General features: G+C 42.2%; 1 protein-coding gene across 4 annotated transcripts in view; it reads right to left on the bottom strand.

Annotated features, from left to right (window-relative positions):
- CPNE4 (copine 4) overlaps window positions 1–19,381 on the bottom strand; it is a 592,776-nt gene that overhangs the window by 469,050 nt on the left and 104,345 nt on the right. For 2 of the 4 annotated variants that reach the window (XM_078071756.1, XM_036106776.2), the window contains exon 1: window positions 5,879–6,340. Coding sequence is in view for 2 of the 4 variants with exons in the window: in XM_078071750.1 (XP_077927876.1) it covers window positions 8,857–8,909 (53 nt within the window). In the remaining 2 variants the exon portion in view is untranslated. Of the gene's footprint in view, window positions 1–5,878; window positions 6,341–8,856; window positions 9,010–9,142; window positions 9,235–19,381 lie in introns of those variants that run through there. The other 2 variants (XM_078071750.1, XM_078071749.1) reach the window with 2 other exon arrangements.

Here is a 19,381-nt window from a genome sequence, read left to right as displayed (position 1 = left end):
AAAGGACTTGAGGGACCATTTCCCAGGTTCTCTGAGGCAAAGCAAATGATTCCCTTGTCTCTCAACCCACATAACTTCCTCTTTCTCTCCTCACACTTAACCTCCACGGGTTTCAATGTCTGTTCTCACGCACCTGTCTACCCCTCAAGCCTGCCATTTCCAAAGATATAAACATCACGTTTATCCCCAGTGCCTAACATAAAGGCTGTGATCCATTATTATTCAACAGATGGACAAATGAGACCCTTCTGCTGAGGGGGTGGGGGTGTGGAGAGGGGAGAAAAAAGCTCAGATGGAAAGGAAAGGATGAAGTTTTGGAGGAACTCTTAAGAGAAGGAACACAGGAGCTAGCATTTGCCTGCCCACTAAAATACTGGACGCTTTTAAACATTCCACATTCACAAACACTACCAGCCCCATTTTCTGGATGCTAACACTCATGCAGGTGAAGTAATTTACTCTGTCTGCAGCTTGAAAACTGTAAGCCCCAAATTCAAACCAGGTGTTTTTGAATCCAGAGTTCTTCCACTGGTAAGAGGCCCCACTGTCAGGAAACAGAGGGCAGGCAGACTCAGGACAGTCCGTCCTGCTGAGTAAGAGCAGGCAGGCTGTCCAGCTACTGGGCAACCCAAGCGGGCACTGGAAGCGCCCTCACCGGATTCTGAAGGCAACATCTTTTGTCTTCTCTCTGTAGCGAGGCAATTTGGACTGGAGAGTAAGAGACGCCGGGAAAACCAATACTTCATACCTAAGCACATCTTTTGGGTTCAGACAAACCCCATTGCTGAGCCTAGAAGTCGGGTTCATGGTCCCAGGAGGTGGGCTCTGCCGGTGCTCCGGCGCCCTCTAGCGACCGTCCTCTCTAAAGCCAACTCTCTCCAGCCCTTCCCCCTTGCCTCAACAGCGACCGGGGCGGGCCCTCACCTTGGACCCCTGCTAGCCTAATTTTGTTCCTCCTCTCCCTCAAAGCGTAATGAATTGTCCTGCAGAGGTTTGAAATCTCTTGGATAAGGAAGGTCTTTAAGTCAAAACACCTTAAACCTGAGAAGGGTTCTAGGTTTAACCTGAAATACTGTATTTTTCCCCTGATGTTTCCAAGGAGAAATGTTTCTAGTTTTTTTAAGTAATACGAAATACAAAGTTAGAAATATTATGTTTTGAGCCAAAGACGGAAAAACAACATTTTAGAGTTTGTTCTTTCTGAATGGACCTTTAATTTAAAACAGAATAAAAGATTCCCCTGTGAGTTCCTGGAAGTGTAAACACTCATAAAATCTCTTTGTTTATTTTATTGATTCAATTACGACATTTAAAATAGAAAACCAAGATTGTGCATGAACAATTCTTCACAAAACATGCACATTAACAGAGATGGCTACAGACAATGATTTTGTACAAATTTAATCACATCTACTGGGTAAATACTGCATTGGCTCCAAGAGAGAGCAAAGTTGTTAAGTCCCAAGCCTGCTCCCCAAAACACTCCAATGGAGGCAGGAGCCGCCCACCCCACTATCCTCAACTCAGTAAAAATTATCAGTGCCCGTGGCACCAGAGACTGGCACCATCACGGTAATTACCTCCAGGGAACTTGAGTCTCTATAAAGAGAAAAGAGTCATCAGCGGGGGGGTGGGGGGGGTTGTTGAGTGAATCCCCTGATCTTGAGCAAGTCACCTCTCTGAGGTTTCGTTTCCACATCTGTCAAATTAAACAGCTGTTGTCAACAGGTGATCCCCAAGCTCTCTTCCAGTTCGGAGAGTCACAGATTCAAAGCAATAAAGTTGCTGCTCACAGTTTAAAAATGAGCCTACCACAGGCCAACTCTAAGTTGGCTCCCCCACCCCCAGGAGTGTACTAAAATCAGAGAACTGGAATAAACCTTCCCAAATAAGGCATCCTTACCACTTTCTTCCACTTTTCAAAACTGGCCTTCAACCCTTCAATATTTACTGATCTAAAGCTAGTGGTTGTCAAGAGACTTCCAAAGAATACGAGAGCCAAAGAAAGGACTTTCCGGGCTTTGCCAACTTAGGAAAAACATATACTATATCATATATATTTAGTAATTCATAGACTAAACAGAAAGCTCCCACATAAATGAGATTCTTAGTGCAGAAAAGACGGAAAGTATATGTAGGCACTATGATGTCTTTATTACACAGTCACACGTGGTAGCAGATATCCACTCAGTGAATTCAGTGCTAACTGAGGCTTTACTATCTATCATCTACTTCCAATATTATACAAAAGACAGCACATCATGCCTGATCCATTTATTGAGCTTGATTTTGGACTTCCACCAACCTCCACATAAACATCTTATCCAAAGAATGGATTTTTAACTCCAACCCACTTATTTATATAACATGCTTCCCTCAAAAGAAAAACCATTATAGAATTTTTAGGACATCCTAAAAAAAATTAAAGTCCTGTAATCTGTTCTTTATCATCTATATTCAATCAGGAGAAAGGCAGAGTCAAATGCAACTCTATTATTATAGGCTGGAAGGTCAGTTCTGGTGCACTGTAGGATGGCCTTGAACCATGTGACATTTTCATTTTAAATGCATTTCCTGTCTTGCTATTTTGTGACTCTGGTGTACTGGCTACCGTTGCCAAGGCAATATGACTTTGGGTGACTGTATGGATCCAAAGGGGTTTTTGTTTTGTTTTAAAATATTAACAAGACAAAAATGGAAAGATCAAATATAGAGAACAAATTTAGCCTTTTTCTTCTTCAAAATGAATGAAATACAGATCTTCTGGCCATATATCTGGTTAAAAAATACAAAGATTCATGAAGTGACTTTCCCAATTAGTGTAGAGCCTTTTTCCCAATCTGTCAGGTTGATGCCATCAAAGTGCTCTTCTCACTCTTTGTTCCAGATTCAGATCCCCCTGAAAGTGTGGGGCATTAATGACACATAATATCAACTGTTCACCTCCAACATGTTTGCCTCCAAATGGAAAAATCCTTTATGTGAATAAAGGTGGTCATAATGATCCAGAGTGTTATATTTCAGGGTACATAAAAAGGCTTGGTGCAAACCATATAAAAACATTCAGTTGGGTTCCAAAAGATTCAAACACAGATGAGAATAAAGATTCCACTATTGACCCACTTTTTTCTCTGTGGTTATTTTTTATAGTCACTATAATCTTAAGGTTTTTAGTCATGGTGGACTCAAAAAATCTGATGATAGGAAGAATCAAAGCTTCTAGTTTTTGGAATACCACATAAAACTTCTTTGGAAACAGATAACACTTTTTTTCCTACTAACTAGAATGAGGTATGTTCTAATCAGAAATCCACATGCAGATCACTTAATACAAGAGACCTTTTAATTAAAACCTCTAAAAGCAGGATTACCCTAAAAAAAATCAATGATTCAAGCAAAATGCCATGTTGCTACCAGAGACCTGGAGATAAACAGGAAGTCTTTTAAGTACAATTAAAAAACAATGCACAAACCTCAGAACTACTGTTTTTAAAGAAATACTTAGAAGCTCTAGTAAAGTGGTTGTCTCATGCTGGGAAACTCAAACTGGACCCCATCTGTGCCTATTTCCAATAAATTATACTAGGAGTGTGTCTGGAAGGATAAAAATGAGGCTGACCACTCACGGGAAAGGTGTTAAGTTTGATGGCCAAGAGAGTTTTCACATGGTAACACATGAGTAGACCTTTGGTTCCATTATAGGCAAGCTCTCCTCACCCAACCATTCAAAACTGCCCAGCATTCAACACCCACTCCTGCTATGGACTGATATTTCCCTTTATGTAATGTTCAGGGGATATCACCTAGTTTTGATGTGATTTGAGTTTGATCTTGTGAAGCTGTCAGAATCTTCCCATCAGAGATAAATGAGAAGATTCTGGCCTTCATTAGTATGCACAATAACACAGGTGTCCTATCTGTATTTGCCAACCTTCCTATTTTGATCCACTTCCCTACATGTGAGTACCTTTGACTTACTCCGAGCTCAGACACCTGATCTGCTAGAGCAACTCTGTCAGTCTCTCTTTAAAAATAGACAAGCCAATAAAATGAATTTAACCTAGAAATGGCAGCTCAGTAAGGGAAATGAAAACATCGGAAGTTATCTAATCACAGCAATAGCCATCCTGAGCGCTGTCTTATCTGCTGAGTAATAAAAAGTGGGACCTTCCTAAACTTGAAGGGCATCAAATAAGTAAAATTCTTGCTTGCCCCTAGCTCTTGAGGGGATGTGCTAATGCAGCTTAACCAGTGTATACTAACTACAAAACACTGACATGGATTCAGAACATCTATGCTCTAGGAAAGTTGGTTTTTCTGGGGGAAGGGGTTCTTTTGACGTAAAGCCAAAAAAACAAAAAACAAAAACAACACCCTACAAGCATCTTTGAGAATAGGGATTGTTAAGAGGGCAGTCGAAGGAAGGAATGGGGAGAAAAGAATATTTCATTTGAAGTTAAGAGGATTTTTCCCTAAGACTACTGGCTTTAGTCTCAGTTTAAGAACACGTAAAATACCTTGGACCGCTCAAAAATGCTGTTTAGGAAAACGAAAACCACGTGAGCCAAGAACAATCAGAGAAGTGCTTTAAAAATCCCTGGCAAAGCAACAAGAAGAAACAAGAGAATGAGGGTTGATATTGCATAGTTTTGAACACAGGTGCAGAGGAACGGAGAAATCTCCTCCCAAAAGGCACTGAAACACTACAGCATCAGTGGATCAATATGTGTGATGGGGGGGGGGGGGGGGTAGGGATGTTCTCTCCAGATATTTCTCTTGCAAAGTTTCCGAGGACACTCACCCTCCCTACCTCACCCACCCCCACTACTCTGCTCTTCTTTCCTCCCTCCACCTCCGGAACCCCCAGGGCACGCATTTCCTAAACTCGTGCCCCAGGAATCACCTCTGCAGTCTGTGCTATTTCCTGGAGCCTCCCAAGTTCTGGGACTGGAAGCCAGTCTTGCAAGGACAACGGGGGGCGCGGTCGGATCTGGAGGGCAGGATGGGAACTGGAGACTTAAAGCCCACCCACTTCTTTGAAGGGGAAGGAGTGCATCTTCCTAAGAGTATTTCAGCCAGCTCCCCACTGGATGATCATCAACACTCAGATTTGGCATGGATCACCTCCGAATTGTCTCCCTGGATTCCGCCCTAACAATCCACGGGCTTCTGTGATCCCACAAGGGGTCCCGATCTCTTTAATTGGCCGTGGCTAGCGCTTCGGTAGTCCCCACCAGTCCCACCCCTGGCCCCCTTTCCCTCATGGCTACTTTATCTAACAGAAGGAGCGTTGAGGGACTTGGCTGAACCAAGGGACTTACAAGCCTACTGATTAGTTTTAAGCCCGAGAGGCCCGGCCACAATTACATACTATTGGGACCTATTGTAAGTGGGGTGGAGGAAGGAGGTTGGGAGGCTAACTCCAACAGGAGCTAGGTAAAGCCACTGGCCACCGCTACAATCTCCCACAGCTTTCTCACTGTCAGAGGTGCTGCAACTTCAGCCAGGACTCTGCTCCCATCCCCCTCCCCGATTTCTAAAACAGCAATGCCCTCCCCCCTCCACCACTTGCAGGACCGGCTCCCCGGCGGGCGAGCTGCGGTCCCCTCCGCAGGCTTGCTCCCCACCACGCGCGCCCCACCCCACCCGGGCGAGTTGCGCGGACAGCGGAAGACGAGATGCAGGAGATGAAAGTTCCCTCGGATTAAAGACTGTGCTCGTAGCTGCTTCTTTAAAACAACAACAGCAATGATAAGCAAGCAAATCTGAGCGAAACCCAGCGCATCTCAAAAGTTGGTCTTGCTACGCAGCAGCCCCAAAGGACTTTGCCATCGTAGCGCCCCAAGAACACAGGAATGCAGAGTTGGCATCTACTTACCTGGAGGTGCCAGCCTCGAAGAGTAGAAAGAGAATCGAGCCTGGGACGAGGTCTGTCCTACCCCTAGGATGCAGAATCCGGCTTTGAAGTGGAGGTGGTTGGTGGTGTAGTTGGTGGTGGTGTGAGGGGGTTGGACGCCCTCCCCCCTCGTCCTCTCAGGCCAGTTTAGCAACAGCGGACGGGAAAGATGCTGAGAGGGGAGTTTGGTCTCTCCGGAAACCCGGACTCCATCCTTGGAGCTGGGGGCTGGGGAAAGGGTGGAAATGTTGGAGGTGGAGGCTGAGCTCTCAGTAAACTCAGAGAGTTAAGTGGAAGGTACGGGGAGGAAGCGGGAGGGAACGGAGAGGAGACGGGAGGAAGGAAGGGAGGAAGAGACGGGGACGCGAGGGTGGCGGGGAGATGGCAGCTTCTCAGAGAGATTTCCACCTTCTGACGAAACCCATGCGCCCAGCAACCGGCGAGATACTAGTTGGGAAACCTCGGCGCGAGCGCCCCCTGGGGGGGTTCCGGCGGAGGCGAGCACTGCCCCGGGAACGCGAGTCCGCGGCCCCGCCCAGCGCTGGCACTGGGGGGGGGGGGGGAGGGGAGGCGTGCTCCCCGCTGGGCTCTGTCGCTCATGCCCGGGTCCTGGGGACCGTAACTGAGTTCTCCAAGTGCTTAGACCTCATCTCCACTTCAGAATAAAGCGATAATATCTGGGAGGGGGTGGGAGTGATACTTCTTTTTGCACGCATTCAAGGAAACTTCTTGGATGGAAGCTCAACTGCCACCAAAGATGAAGATATGATATTGCCCACTTCTGTATCTTCAGGGTTGCACAAAAGTGCCTGACATATGGTAGGAGCCGAATATTTATTTTTTTTTAGTAAGTAAATGCATGAATAATTGAATGGAGGAGGCTTTTCTTCATCACACGTGTTCCTGAATACATCCATCTCACAAATAAGTATAAGATAAATAAATTAACTTAGAGAGTACTATGTTTGAAAATAGAAACATGCTGTCTTATGTAAGGGGTAACCGCTGCCACATGTTATGAAGCACTTTAGGAAGCAAGTATGGCTTTCCTGTTCCAAAACTTATTCAAAGTCAAATTCAGATAAATGAGCAATGGAAGGACTTACTGTGCATTGTGTCTGATTGTTTCTGCAACAGCAGATAAACTAGACAACTATTCTGTCAGCATATTACCACACCATATCTCTCAGGTATTGTCAGAATCACATATTGGACTTCAAAATCCTTAGGGTTAGAAAAAGGGCTGTCTCTGACATTGGGATGGACATGGAGGATGTTACAATATAACATAGACAGGAATGCAGGGAGGTAGGCTGCTCTTCCTCCCCATCCTCTTAACAAGACCGCTCTTCATGTGAAGAGGTTATCAGCCAAGAACATTTCACCAACCACTGAGTTCTCAATTTCAAAGGGCAGAGACAGAGAAATAATGCAATAAGGAGCAGGTGCCCCACTAATGGTTCTATAGAGGCAATTAGGAAGATGTTTGAGATGCAGGGGAAGAGCCTTCAGAAAGAAAAAAAATAGTAATATATTTCTTCCCTCAGCTCACCTCTCAAGATCTCCTGAAGTAGGATAACACTAAACATTGACCCTAGGATCTTAGGGAGCTTGCCTGTACACCGAAACTCCTTTGATTCACTTTGATTTGAAAAACTTGGGTCATGTGGCTAAACATAAGCCAATCAATGTACCCTGGGATATCGGATCGCACTGAAGGACCAGGCCTTCCACAGTGTCTGGGAGCATTCAGTGTGCTCTATAGCACTCCTGGAGCCAGAGTGGAGCACCCCCTGATCCACATCAACTCAGAGTGAAACATAGGGATGGTTCTCCATTATAGTTTCAAGATCTTCCTACCGGGAGGTGGGGGGGGGGGGGGGCGGGAATCAATGCTGAGTAGGCAAAATCAGCCTATGTTTACTAAATATGAAAATATTAAGTCAGAAAGTATTTCAGGTTTAATTAAGAAGTAGCCTCGGTAATGAACTTGAAGTTTGAACTGGATTGAACTTGCAAAGTTCAAAGTTTTCCTTATGAGGAAAAAAAAGGAAAGTGATTATGCGTTTCTTTGCATGTTGATTTTGTTCCCTGAAATTTAAGTCCCATGAAGTGAAGGTCTGTTTTGTTGTCTTGTTTGTGATTGTGACCCCGATGCCTAGTTCGATGTCTGTTACTTAGCAGGTAGTCAATAAGCATTTGTTAAATTAAATTTAAAAAAATACCTTAGAAATCATGTAATACAAACCTCTTATGAGAGAAAAGGAATTAAGATGTGCTGAGCATGTACTATTTCCAGGAAATCTGTTGGGCACTCTATTGACCGTCCCATCTAATTTTCTCCACAGTCTGCCCAAGTAGGTTTTATGATATCTACAACAAACCTGGGGTTTCAGTGGTCAGAAAGCCCAGACTAGGGAATATAACGAGTTAATGAGAGAACAGGGAGTATTAGTGGAAGCAGGCTCTGAAGGCACAAGTGAGATTGGCTAAACACATGAACCATGGAGCAGAATAGAGTCAGAACCCATAGGGAAGAATCCAATACAATCATCTCTGGCCCCCATGTTAAAAGCACAGACACACAAACTAAATGCAATGCCACAACTTATGACAAATATGGTTTCCCCTGCCAGCAGGCTTCAGATCCCTAATTAGACACAAACAGTCGCCTTCAAGTCAGTGTGCAGAACACACGTGCAGCTTTTTTCCAGAAACTTGGATTTTTTTTTTTTTCAAGGCATGACACTGAAGGTAAATGCAAAGAGACTCTTCGCAGGGCACATAAAGGAGAATTTACTCCCACCTCTCGTCCGAAATCAACAGCTCCTCTCTAAATGAAGATATATAACCAGCTAATGAACTGTGGTTGCAATTACTGCCCCCACAGCAAGTTGCTCCACCAGCCAGAGTCCCTTCAACAATTGTGACATCAACATCCCGTTATTTGTATCACTCACCTCCTTCCAACTCTCCTTTTCATGGATTCTGAGCTGCTGGGTCCTACAGCCATAGTCAAAATTATCTAAATCCAAGCCACAGAGTCACGGTGTCCCTGGTGTTCCCAAGCCGCGAAGGAGGCTCCAGCTCTGAGTAGATTCACTCTCGGGTCTCTGTTTGATAACATAAGGGGAGACATCCACTCACTGTCCTATGCCAATATGAAAGGCACCCCACCCATCAATGTGACAAGGGAAATGCTGGAATGGAGCCAGGGAACAAAAGGGAAGAAATGAGGATTCTTACCAATGCAGTTGATACCATTTTTTTAAGGGTAGCAGATGATGAAGGGGAAAAACAGGCAGAGAGTCAGTGCCCTGCATTAAAAACCCTGGATCCTTCCCTGAGTGAGTCAGGGTGTGAGCATTTTGTTTTGAAATTGAATTTCTGTTTTCTTTTTTTCTTTCAAGCTGTAGGATGGTTACATATTCAACGAGTCAAAGGGATGGCTGTAAATAACAGGATTTATTTTTGAGGCTTTGGATCAAATAAAAACCTTGCATTCCCCCCCCCCCAGATTTATTTATAGCTCAAAAAAATGTGTTCTTTTTTTTTTTTTATGTGATTTTGAAAACTGACTGATAGGTCTTCCTCTGTGTTTCTGTATATGCCCGAGACAGGTTGTATTACTGGAAAGCAGAAAGGAAAGCTCTAAGAAAGCCCTTCTAGGATGCTAAGAGTCAAGAGAGAAGTGATACACCTGTCCCAAGCTGACACAGGGATCAGACCTTCCACGGTGCTTCTTCTAGATGGCACCCTGTATGACCTCTGGTGCCTCACCCATCAGGAACAAGCTATGCTAGAAGGGGTGCCTTATACTTTTGTCTACCAATAGGTGGCATCAAAATCCCTCTAGCTTTTCTTCATTACCTTAAAAAAAAAGGAGGCAGAGAGCATTTTCTGAGATTTTGCATTTTACCACAGGTGATGTTTGAAAAGACACGAAATCAGCTATTATTTCAGAGCAGGTTATCCCATTTATCTCCTAATTAAGCCTCTCAGTCACCCCTCTAAGCCTCAGTCTCCTCATGATGAAAAGAACGTATTTGAACTGAACTCTAGCTCTGGGATTCTGCTTTTTAGCTACATAGTATCTGCCCAGCCACACCACTCCTCATGTTTGTGATAAACCCATTAAGACTCCATTCCTTTGGGTTTAAGGAATGTGAGTATGTATCTATCACTCGGTTGCAGAGACTGCTATTTGCCTAGCCTGTAATCATTTTTGTTTGTTTGTTTTTCCTTATGAGGAAAGGCACAATTTCGTGGGAGGTGGCAATGTGCTCAGCCCCAAACCAAATTACTCAGCCTTTCTTGCAAATAGGATAGTCATGTGACAAAGGTCCAGCCCTGCACTAATATGATAGCCACCAGACACATGTAACTAAATTTAAATTTATTAAAATCCACTTAAATAAAGTAAAACTAAAAATTCATTTCCTCAGTCATACTAGCCACATTTTTAAAAATTCTTATTTTTGGCTTAAACAACAAGAAACTTATTTTCTCACAGTTCTGTAGGATAGGTGTCTCAAATCAAGGTCCAGCAGGGTCAATTTCTTTCTTTCTTTCTTTCTTTTTTTTAATTTAAGTATAGTTGACGCACAATGTTACATTAGTTTCAGGTGTACAACATAGCGATTCAGCATCTCTACATTACGCTATGCCCATCATAAGTGTACCTACCACCTGTAACTATAAGTTATCATAATATCACTGACTATATTCCCTATGCTGTGCTTTTTATTGCCATGATGTATTCACTCAATAATTAGAAACCTGTATCTCCTCTCCCCTTCACCCATTTTCCCCATGCCCCTACCCCCCCCTTCCTCTGGCAACCATCAGTTTTTTCTGTGTATTTATACATCTGATTCTGCTTATTGTTTACTTGTTTTTTAGATTCACATTAGTGAAATCCTATGATATTTTTCTCAGTCTGACTTATTTCATTTAACATAATACCCTCTAGGTCCATCCATCACAAGATCTCATCCCTTTTTATGGCTGTGTAATATCTCTCTGTAGGTGACATCCTCCTTATCCATCATTTATTGATGGACACATAAGGTGCTTCCATATCTTGGCTCTTGTAAACAATGCTGCAGTGAACATAGGGGTACATATATCTTTTCAAATTAGTGCTTTTGTTTTGTTTAGGTAAATACCCAGTAGTGGAATCACTGGATCATATAGTATTTCTATTTCTTATCTTTTGAGGAAACTTCATACTATTTTCCACAGTGGCTGCACCAATTTACATTCCTCCCAATAGTGCATGAGGGTCTCTTTTTCTATTCTTGCCAACACCCACTATTTCTTGTCTTTTTCATTTTAGCCATTCTGGCATGTGTAAGGTAATATCTTATTGTGGTTTTGATTTACATCTCCCTGATGATTAGGGATGTTGAGCATCTTTTCACGTGTCTGTCGGCCATCTGTATGTCTTCGGAAAACTGTCTATTTGTGTCCTCGGCCCACTTTTTAATCAGATTGGTTTTTTGTGGGGTTTTTTTGTTTTGTTTTGTTTTTTGGTATTGAGTTGTATAAGTTCTTTATATATTTTGGATATTAACCCCTTATTGGACATATCATTTGCAAATATCTTCTCCCATTCAGTAGGTTGCCTTTTTTCTTTTTTAATTTTTTTTTCCCAGAGAGAGAGAGCGTGCACAAATGAGAAGGAGAGAGAAATCTTAAGCAAGTTCCATGCCCAGCGCAGAGCCCAATGTAGGGCTCGATCTCAGGACCCTGAGATCATGAACTGAGCAGAAATCAAGAGTCAGATGCTCAACCAACTGAGCCACCCAGGCGCCCCCTGTAGGTTGCCTTTTTGTTTTGTTGACGGCTCCCTTCACGGTCACACTAGCCACATTTTAAATGCTAATAGTCACGAATGGCTAACCAGCTCAGATCAGATACAGAATATTTCCATCATCGCAGAAAGTTTTGCTGTGCAGCACTGGTCTAGCTGTTGAGATGGCAATGGAAGTTATAGGACAGTTTCTATGACAGTCTTACAAGGGAAGAACATACTGACTCAGTTGACATGCACCTTTATTTTCTTACCTGCTTACCCCTCCCTTCTTTCTGCCTGAAGGTGGTAGGTCAGCCATCATGTGACTATGAAGCAGCAGTATTTGCCAAGGCAGCCTAAGCAGAAAGATAAAAGGACCCTGGGTCTTTGGTGACATGAAGGCGACCACATTATCACCAATTTTATTATGAAAAAAAATAAAACTACCAATTGATATGAGCCACTGTTTTCAGCTTTTTATAACAGCCAAGTATTATTTCTAACTGATATACCCTCAGAAATTCACCTGGACAATTTTCTATTAATGACTTTGGATAAACCATTTTTTTTTTCCAGTTTCCTTTACTTTGGACAGAGTACAGGACAAGATCTTAGCTAAAAGAAACAAAACAATGTATGTACCCACAATGAGATAATTATTAATCATTCATTTCAATATGCCAAATGGGCCAAAGGGAGGAAATGGGACATTAATAGTCCCCAAAATAATTATCCCATATTTTATAGTTTGGCTGAAGAGCAGCTTTGCTCTTCATTTTCCTGGAGAAGAGGTTGATAAATGTCTAGAGAAAAAGAAAATAATATGTGAGCCTGTTCTATGTGTCAGAAACTTGGCTCAATGATTTAATGACATTATCATATTTAAGTCTCATGGCAACCTAACAAGGTGAATACCACATCTTTTTTGTTTTGTCTTGCTTGCATTAACAAACCGAGGCTGAGAAAGACTGAGAACCTTGTCAAAATCTGCATAGCTAGTTAGTTAAAGAGAGGCCACTTGGCTCTTGCCACAACTGCATAATGAAATTCTCCTGGTGAGTGTCATCAGATTCTGGTCCATACGTGCTTATTTCAAGGCTCCCATTCCATTCTCTGTATCACTTTTCTCATGGTTTTGATTTTTTTTCCACCACAGAAAAGACTAATGATATTTATCTTCATAAGCTATAGAAATTGACCAGGCAGGTATAGAGCAAAAGGCTTTCCAAATAAGGAAACAACCCAAAAGCTCCAAGTCCAAAGCAGGCATAGCCTGATCAAGGAACCTGAAGTAACTGAGTAATCCGCTACATCTGGGGCAAAAAGAGGGACAAAGGAGCAAGGACTGAAGCAAACAAGCAAGCTGGACCTGTACAAAGGGCCCTATTAAGACTTACGGAGATTTAATTTTATTCCATGAGTCATTTATTCCCAAATCTTGAGTTTCCAAAATTTTCCTTAATCCACAATGAAATGAGAAAAACAATAAGTTTTTTAAACAGCTAAATTTTTGAGATGATCTCATTTTTTTTTTTAATCTTAGTCACTGTAGTCACTATAGTCTTATCATCAATTGTTTATGAGGTCTTACCATTTTTTTTTTTCTCAACTAGGCTCCACACCCAGCATGGAGCCCAACACAGGGCCTGAACTCCCGACCCTGAGATCAAGACCTGAGCTGAGATCAAGAGTCAGATACTTAACCAACTGAGCCACCCAGGCACCCTGGTCTTGTCATTTTTTAAATGTCCTTACTTGGTAAAATATAAGTATTTATGAGCCAAGGACAAACCAAGAAATGTGTTTTAGGATCTGTTCTGTGAAATCTAAACATTTAGAAATCAGCTGGAAGACACCGAAGAATCTTGAGGAGGGAGTGGTGATCAGATATTAGTGTTAAATTGAGGCAGATTAGAGAGGGAAAATATTAGAGTTGGGGACGTCCTAGAGCAAGGTGTCTTTTCATTGAATTCATTAACTGGATATTTATTGAGCACTCTTGTGGTGTTAGGGATACAATGATGGACTGGACTGGAAAGGTCTCTGCCCTCATGGAGTTGTCAGTCAAGTTGGGGAGACAGGAAATGAAAAAGAGAAAATGAGATTGACAGTCATGGAGAGAGGAGAGTGAGGGAAAAAAGAAGAAAAGGAAGAATAACTATAGATTATAATAAGCCTCGTGAAAGAAAGAAAAAGGGTGATAAGACAAGAGTAACTGGGAAATGCTTCTTTAAATAGGGTTGTCAAAAAAGGACCTTCTACAGAGAGAACATTTGAGCTGAGAACTAAAAAGTAAGAAATGAGCAGCATGCAGATCAGGGGGAAAGGTATTCCAGGAAGGGGGGATAGCAAGTACAAAGGCCCGGAGGTAGAAAATTTATTTATATTCTTAATGGTCAGTTTTAAGAGTTCGGACAAGAGAGGCAGTTACACCACACCAAACTCCTTAAAGGGAGAAAGAGAAAGGAAGGATGAAAGGGATGTGAGGAGGCTTCAACAGGACAGAGGACTTACCTTGTTATTTTCATTAATTTAACACATTTCGAGCATCTAGTCTGTGCCAAATACCCTCCTAGGTCCTGGGGTTGACAAACACATTGCCCTCGTTCTTCAGGATCATATAACCCAGAGCAAAGCATAGAACAGAAAATGAACCCCACAGGTTCCTGTGGAGGAGCCCCCTGGATGGGAATTTACTTTCATCCCATAGACTAAAGACAAGATCTGCTCCCATTGACATCAATGGAAAAAAAAGACCTCTGGGCAGTGAGTTCAGGCAGCCACCACAGGGTTATTTCTGGAAAAGTGAATCCAAATGTCCACAAATGAGATTTAAAGGAAGAACAGGCTTAGCCTCAGCAGAATCCCTTTCCTCATAAGACCTGCTCTTCCCATTGCTTCTGTTTTCTTAATGATTCTTCAGGTCTGGCCAGCATGGGTCAAATATTTGCATACATGTTGTCTGTCTGTATTACCTTGTTTACTCCTTGCAATAATTCTAGGAGACATCACTAGTGCCATTGTGTAGATTGTACCTTTGAAAAACATTTACTCCTTCTGATGGGAGATAACTTTCTGATGTGTGCAGTTGCACTAGGAAGGCCCCCTTCTTCCTGAGTCACAGGGTGGACTCTGTATGGCAGTGGACACCAGCTCCAATGGGAAGAAGGTACACTGCTATAACAGGAATGGGCCAGGCCACAAGGCCCTCAGGGTCAGATTCTAGAATGGAAGTGTCTTCCTCATAGGGCTCTTGTGGGCCCGTATGCAGAGTTTCCAAACCACATATACATAAAGATATTTTTAATTATTAAATTCAATCTTACTATATATCCTGCTTTGCAACCTATATTTTCATGTAGGTAATATCTAAAAATAATGGGGCTCCTGGGTGGCTCAGTTGGTTAAATGTCTGCCTTTGGCTCAGGTCATGATCCCAGAGTCCTGGGATCAAGCCCTGCATCAGGCTCCCTGCTCAGGGAGTCTGCTTCTCTTCCTCTGCAGCTCCCCCTGCTTGTGCACTCTCTTTCTCTCTCTGTCAAATAAATAAAATCTTAAAATAAATAAAAATTTAAAAATAAAAATATTAACATACATCATAATTTATAATGGCTATGAACTATCCCCATATATGGGTATCACAAAATACGCTAAACTAATCCTCTTAGGGCATTTGTTTCCAATTTCTCACTATTGTACATAATGCTTCTATGAGCACTTATACCATATACCCTAATGTAATATGACAAGAATACGAAGAAGTGCACCTCTGTGGTATTCTTCCCAAAAATCCATATCCCAGTCTAATCATAAGAAAAATATCAAACACAAATTGAGGGACATTTCTTTAAATTTTTTGAGAGAGAGTGCGAGCAGGGGGGAGGGGCAGAGGGAGAGAGAGAATCTCAAGCTGGCTCCGCATTGAGCATGGAGCCCAATGAGGCGCTTGATCTCAGGACCCCGAGATCATGACCTGAACAGAAATCACGAATCAGACACTTAACTGACTGAGCCACCCAGGTGCTCCAAATCTATAAAATACCTCACCAGTCCTCCTCAAAACTGTCAACATCTTTAAAAAAAGAAAAAATAAGGAAAGACTGAGAAACTATCACAGACAGGAGGATATTGAAACATGACAATAAATGTAATGTGGTGCCCTAGATTGGATCCTAGCACAGAAAGAGGACATTAATGGGAAAACTGGTGAAATCCAAATGAAGTCCAGAGTTTACTTAATAGTAATATACCAGTGCTGGTTTGTGACAAATGTTCCATGGTAATATAATGTGTTAACACTAGGAGAAAATGGGTGAGAAGATATGGAAATTCTCTGTACTATCTTTACAACTTTTCTGTAAATCTAAAATTATCCCAAAGTAAAGACTTATTTTTAACACACACACACACACAACTTTCTCACTTGTTTCCTTAGGATAAAGTTAGACTAGTTGAGGTGAAAACTCTGTATAATTTTCAGGTTTTTGATACATTTTGTGATGTTACCAGAATGATAATTTAACTTAATCCATCATTTTGGCCGGTTTTGTAAGTAAAAACCTTACTTTATCTGCTTGTCATCTTTAGGTCAAATGTCTTCTTGGCAAATTCCACAGGAAGACACTCCCCAGTTAACTGCTGGCAGAACTCAGAATATTGATGAGAAACGCCAGAGAATTAGGATCCAACCCACCTTTCCCTAGCCTGGCTGGTTCTCAAATGGCAAAGGAATGAAGAAGTGACCCCCCCAAAAAAGACACAAAACTCCAAAAACCTTCTAGGAAACAAAAACAGAAAGTCAGAGCGTGCCATTTTTTACATAGTCATTTTTCTGATTGCAACTCCACTTTCTGCATTTTTCCAGCAGCACTGCCTTTAAAGTGAATCACCAGGGCACCTGGGTGGCTCAGTTGTTAAGCGACTGCCTTCGGCTCAGGTCATGATCCCAGGGTCCTGGGATCGAGCCCCACATCAGGCTCCCTGCTCGCCGGAGAGCCTGCTTCTCCCTCTCCCACTCCCCCTGCTTGTGTTCCTGCTCTCGCTATCTCTCTCTCTGTCAAATAAATAAATAAAATCTTTTAAATAAATAAATAAATAAATAAAGTGAATCACCGGTGATCAAAGGCAAACCAAAATAACACATTGTTCCTCTAGAGAAGAGAAGGTGAAGTCCTATCATTCTGAGGGTATTCTTGGGGAAAAAAGAAAGAAGAGCAAGAGAGACCACACTGCCTACTTTTTCTAAAAGCAAGGCCTATAATTTTGTTCTTTTGAAGATCTTTTTTAAAAACACTTGCCGGTTGGGAAAGGCACAAATAATGCTGAGGCATAGATTAAAAAGTTTATCTGTTCTATCACCTCCTCCTATAGCAGCATGCTGTGGGTGATCTACATCATGTCTGATCTTGCTGTTGTATTTGTAGGAAGGGAGACATTAACAGGTGTTGAGCATATGTGCACCAGACACTATACTAGCCCTTACAGTATGTTCTCATCGACTGCTCCCACCTGTGCAGAGTAACAGTGTGGGAGATTCCAAAAATGATCACTGTTCTTCCCCTCCCTACATCCACACCCCTTGCAATGTGCCTCTGCAGCTCTTCCCATCAAGGAGGGGAGTCTGTTTCTCTACCCTCTAGAGTGGGTTAGAAGGCTGGCCTTGTAACTTGCTTTGGCCAAGAGAAGGCAGCAGAAGTGATACTGAGCCAGATCTGAGCCTAGACTCTTAAGAGGTCTGGCACAGTCCACCCTACCTCCATGAGAACGAACACAGGCTATCTTGTTGGAGGATGAGTGAGAGATGGGCAAGTGATGAGCCACTGCAGCTGAAGCCCAGGCATGTGAGACAGCCCAGGCAAGATCAGCAAAGCAGCTCCCAGCCAACCCTCAACTGGCCATAAACACATAAATGAGCCATGCCCAAAACAGCTGAGCCTGGGGAGAATTGTGAGCTAATAAATGCTTGTTATTTTAAGCCACTGAGTTTTGGAGGTGGTTCATGATACATCAATAGCAAATTGACACAAGAATAGTCATTTCTTTTTAAGATATAAGAAAATGGAGGCATGGAGAGATTAAGTAATTTTCCCAACGCTGCACAGCCAGTAAGTGTGGATAGTCAGAATTCAGTCCAAGGACTAAATAAATCTAAGGTCTCCACTCCTTCAACTACAACCCCTGCCCATAGAATGGAAACAAGAAGAAAAGCCAACACAACCCAATGTCATAGCTATTTAAATGTGAGAAAACTAAAGTGGTTTCCTCAGCTGTCTTCTAGATAATGTGCAATGCATGTAGATATGTATACATTTGTAAAGAATTATCTATTCAGTGGAGAGAATGAGGTAGGTGAAGAAAACTATTTTTTAACTTTAGCAACAGTCTAAATCAAATGCATTCATCTTCATGTAAATCTGTAATTACATCACAGTGACAACTGGCTTGCTTTGACAAACCGACTTGTTTCTCTCCTAAAAGCAAGGTGACTCCAGGGATAACCACTCAGCACTCCTCTTCTCCCACCCTGTGTGGCTCTGCCCTGCTCTTCCATCACTCCTTTGTGTGTCTCTTTCCAAACCTTTTCCCTTCTACTCCTGTGTTCACTCTCCAACTTCCTCTGCCAAACCTGTACAATAGTTCTTTAATCCTAATAGCCCCATTTCCCTAACTCCTGCATTTTTGATAATTTCCTCCAATGGTCTTGAATTTTTCACTCCGCTAGTTCCTTACTTCCAGATTGTCTTTCTTGGGTCAACAAGATGGTGAATTAGATCATGTCATTCCTCTGCTTCATACCCTTCAATACCTTTTTATGGCTCCCAGGATTGTCTCAACTCCTTAACATGGGCTATAGCATGATCCACTCCTTTCTACCTTTCTTGCTTGGTCTCACACTACAACCCTCTCCAGCTCTCCATATCTGTGCTTTAACAAGATTGAATTTCTTTCAGGTCCTCCGACTCCTATTTCTGAGTCTTTCTACACGCTGTTTGTTTCCTGTGCTGGGAATTCCCTCAATGTGCATGTGCATGTGTGCACACCTACACAAGCTAATTTTTAAAGTCTTACAAGAAATTTCCCTCCTGCTGAGAAGCCTGCCCTGCATCTCCTAAACAAGATAATATGGTCTTATTATGTGCTCACAAGTAGTCTGTACTTACCATTAGCATTCCATGTTGTATTTGCTAGTTTAATTATCTGTATTCCCATCTATCTCATTGGCCATTGTATACCAGAGGCTAGAATGGAGCTTGGTACATAATAGACTCTCAAGTAATATTTATTAAATGAATGAATCATATGTTGGTTTTTTTCCTTATGTATGCTTTATGCTCAAAAGAATTTCCACGATTTTTAATACTCAATATATGAGAGCCACACTGGAATATTTTTGGTAGTAAGTAAATGAAAACTGAACATGAACTAGCTTAAACAATCAGAAATTGATTGGCTTGTGTATTTGGAAGACTCGAGAAGCAATATAATAATCAGGTGGTTTTATCCCATAACTCTGGCTCTGTCTTACTCTTCTTGATCTCAAATCATGAGGTAGTTAATAACTGCTCAGATCACACATTCAAGGTCCAGAGGATGAGAGAAACTGCTTTTGTCCAAAACTCCCATGCAAAAGTTAGAAGGTTTGCTCTGTTTTGATCACTTAGGCCATATGACCAGCAAAGAGCCAATGC

This window comes from Halichoerus grypus, chromosome 1 (genome assembly GCF_964656455.1).
Source record: "Halichoerus grypus chromosome 1, mHalGry1.hap1.1, whole genome shotgun sequence".
NCBI classification, from domain to species: domain Eukaryota; kingdom Metazoa; phylum Chordata; class Mammalia; order Carnivora; family Phocidae; genus Halichoerus; species Halichoerus grypus.
Note: the sequence above shows the minus strand (reverse complement) of the source record. Positions and strands in the feature narration are given on the sequence as shown.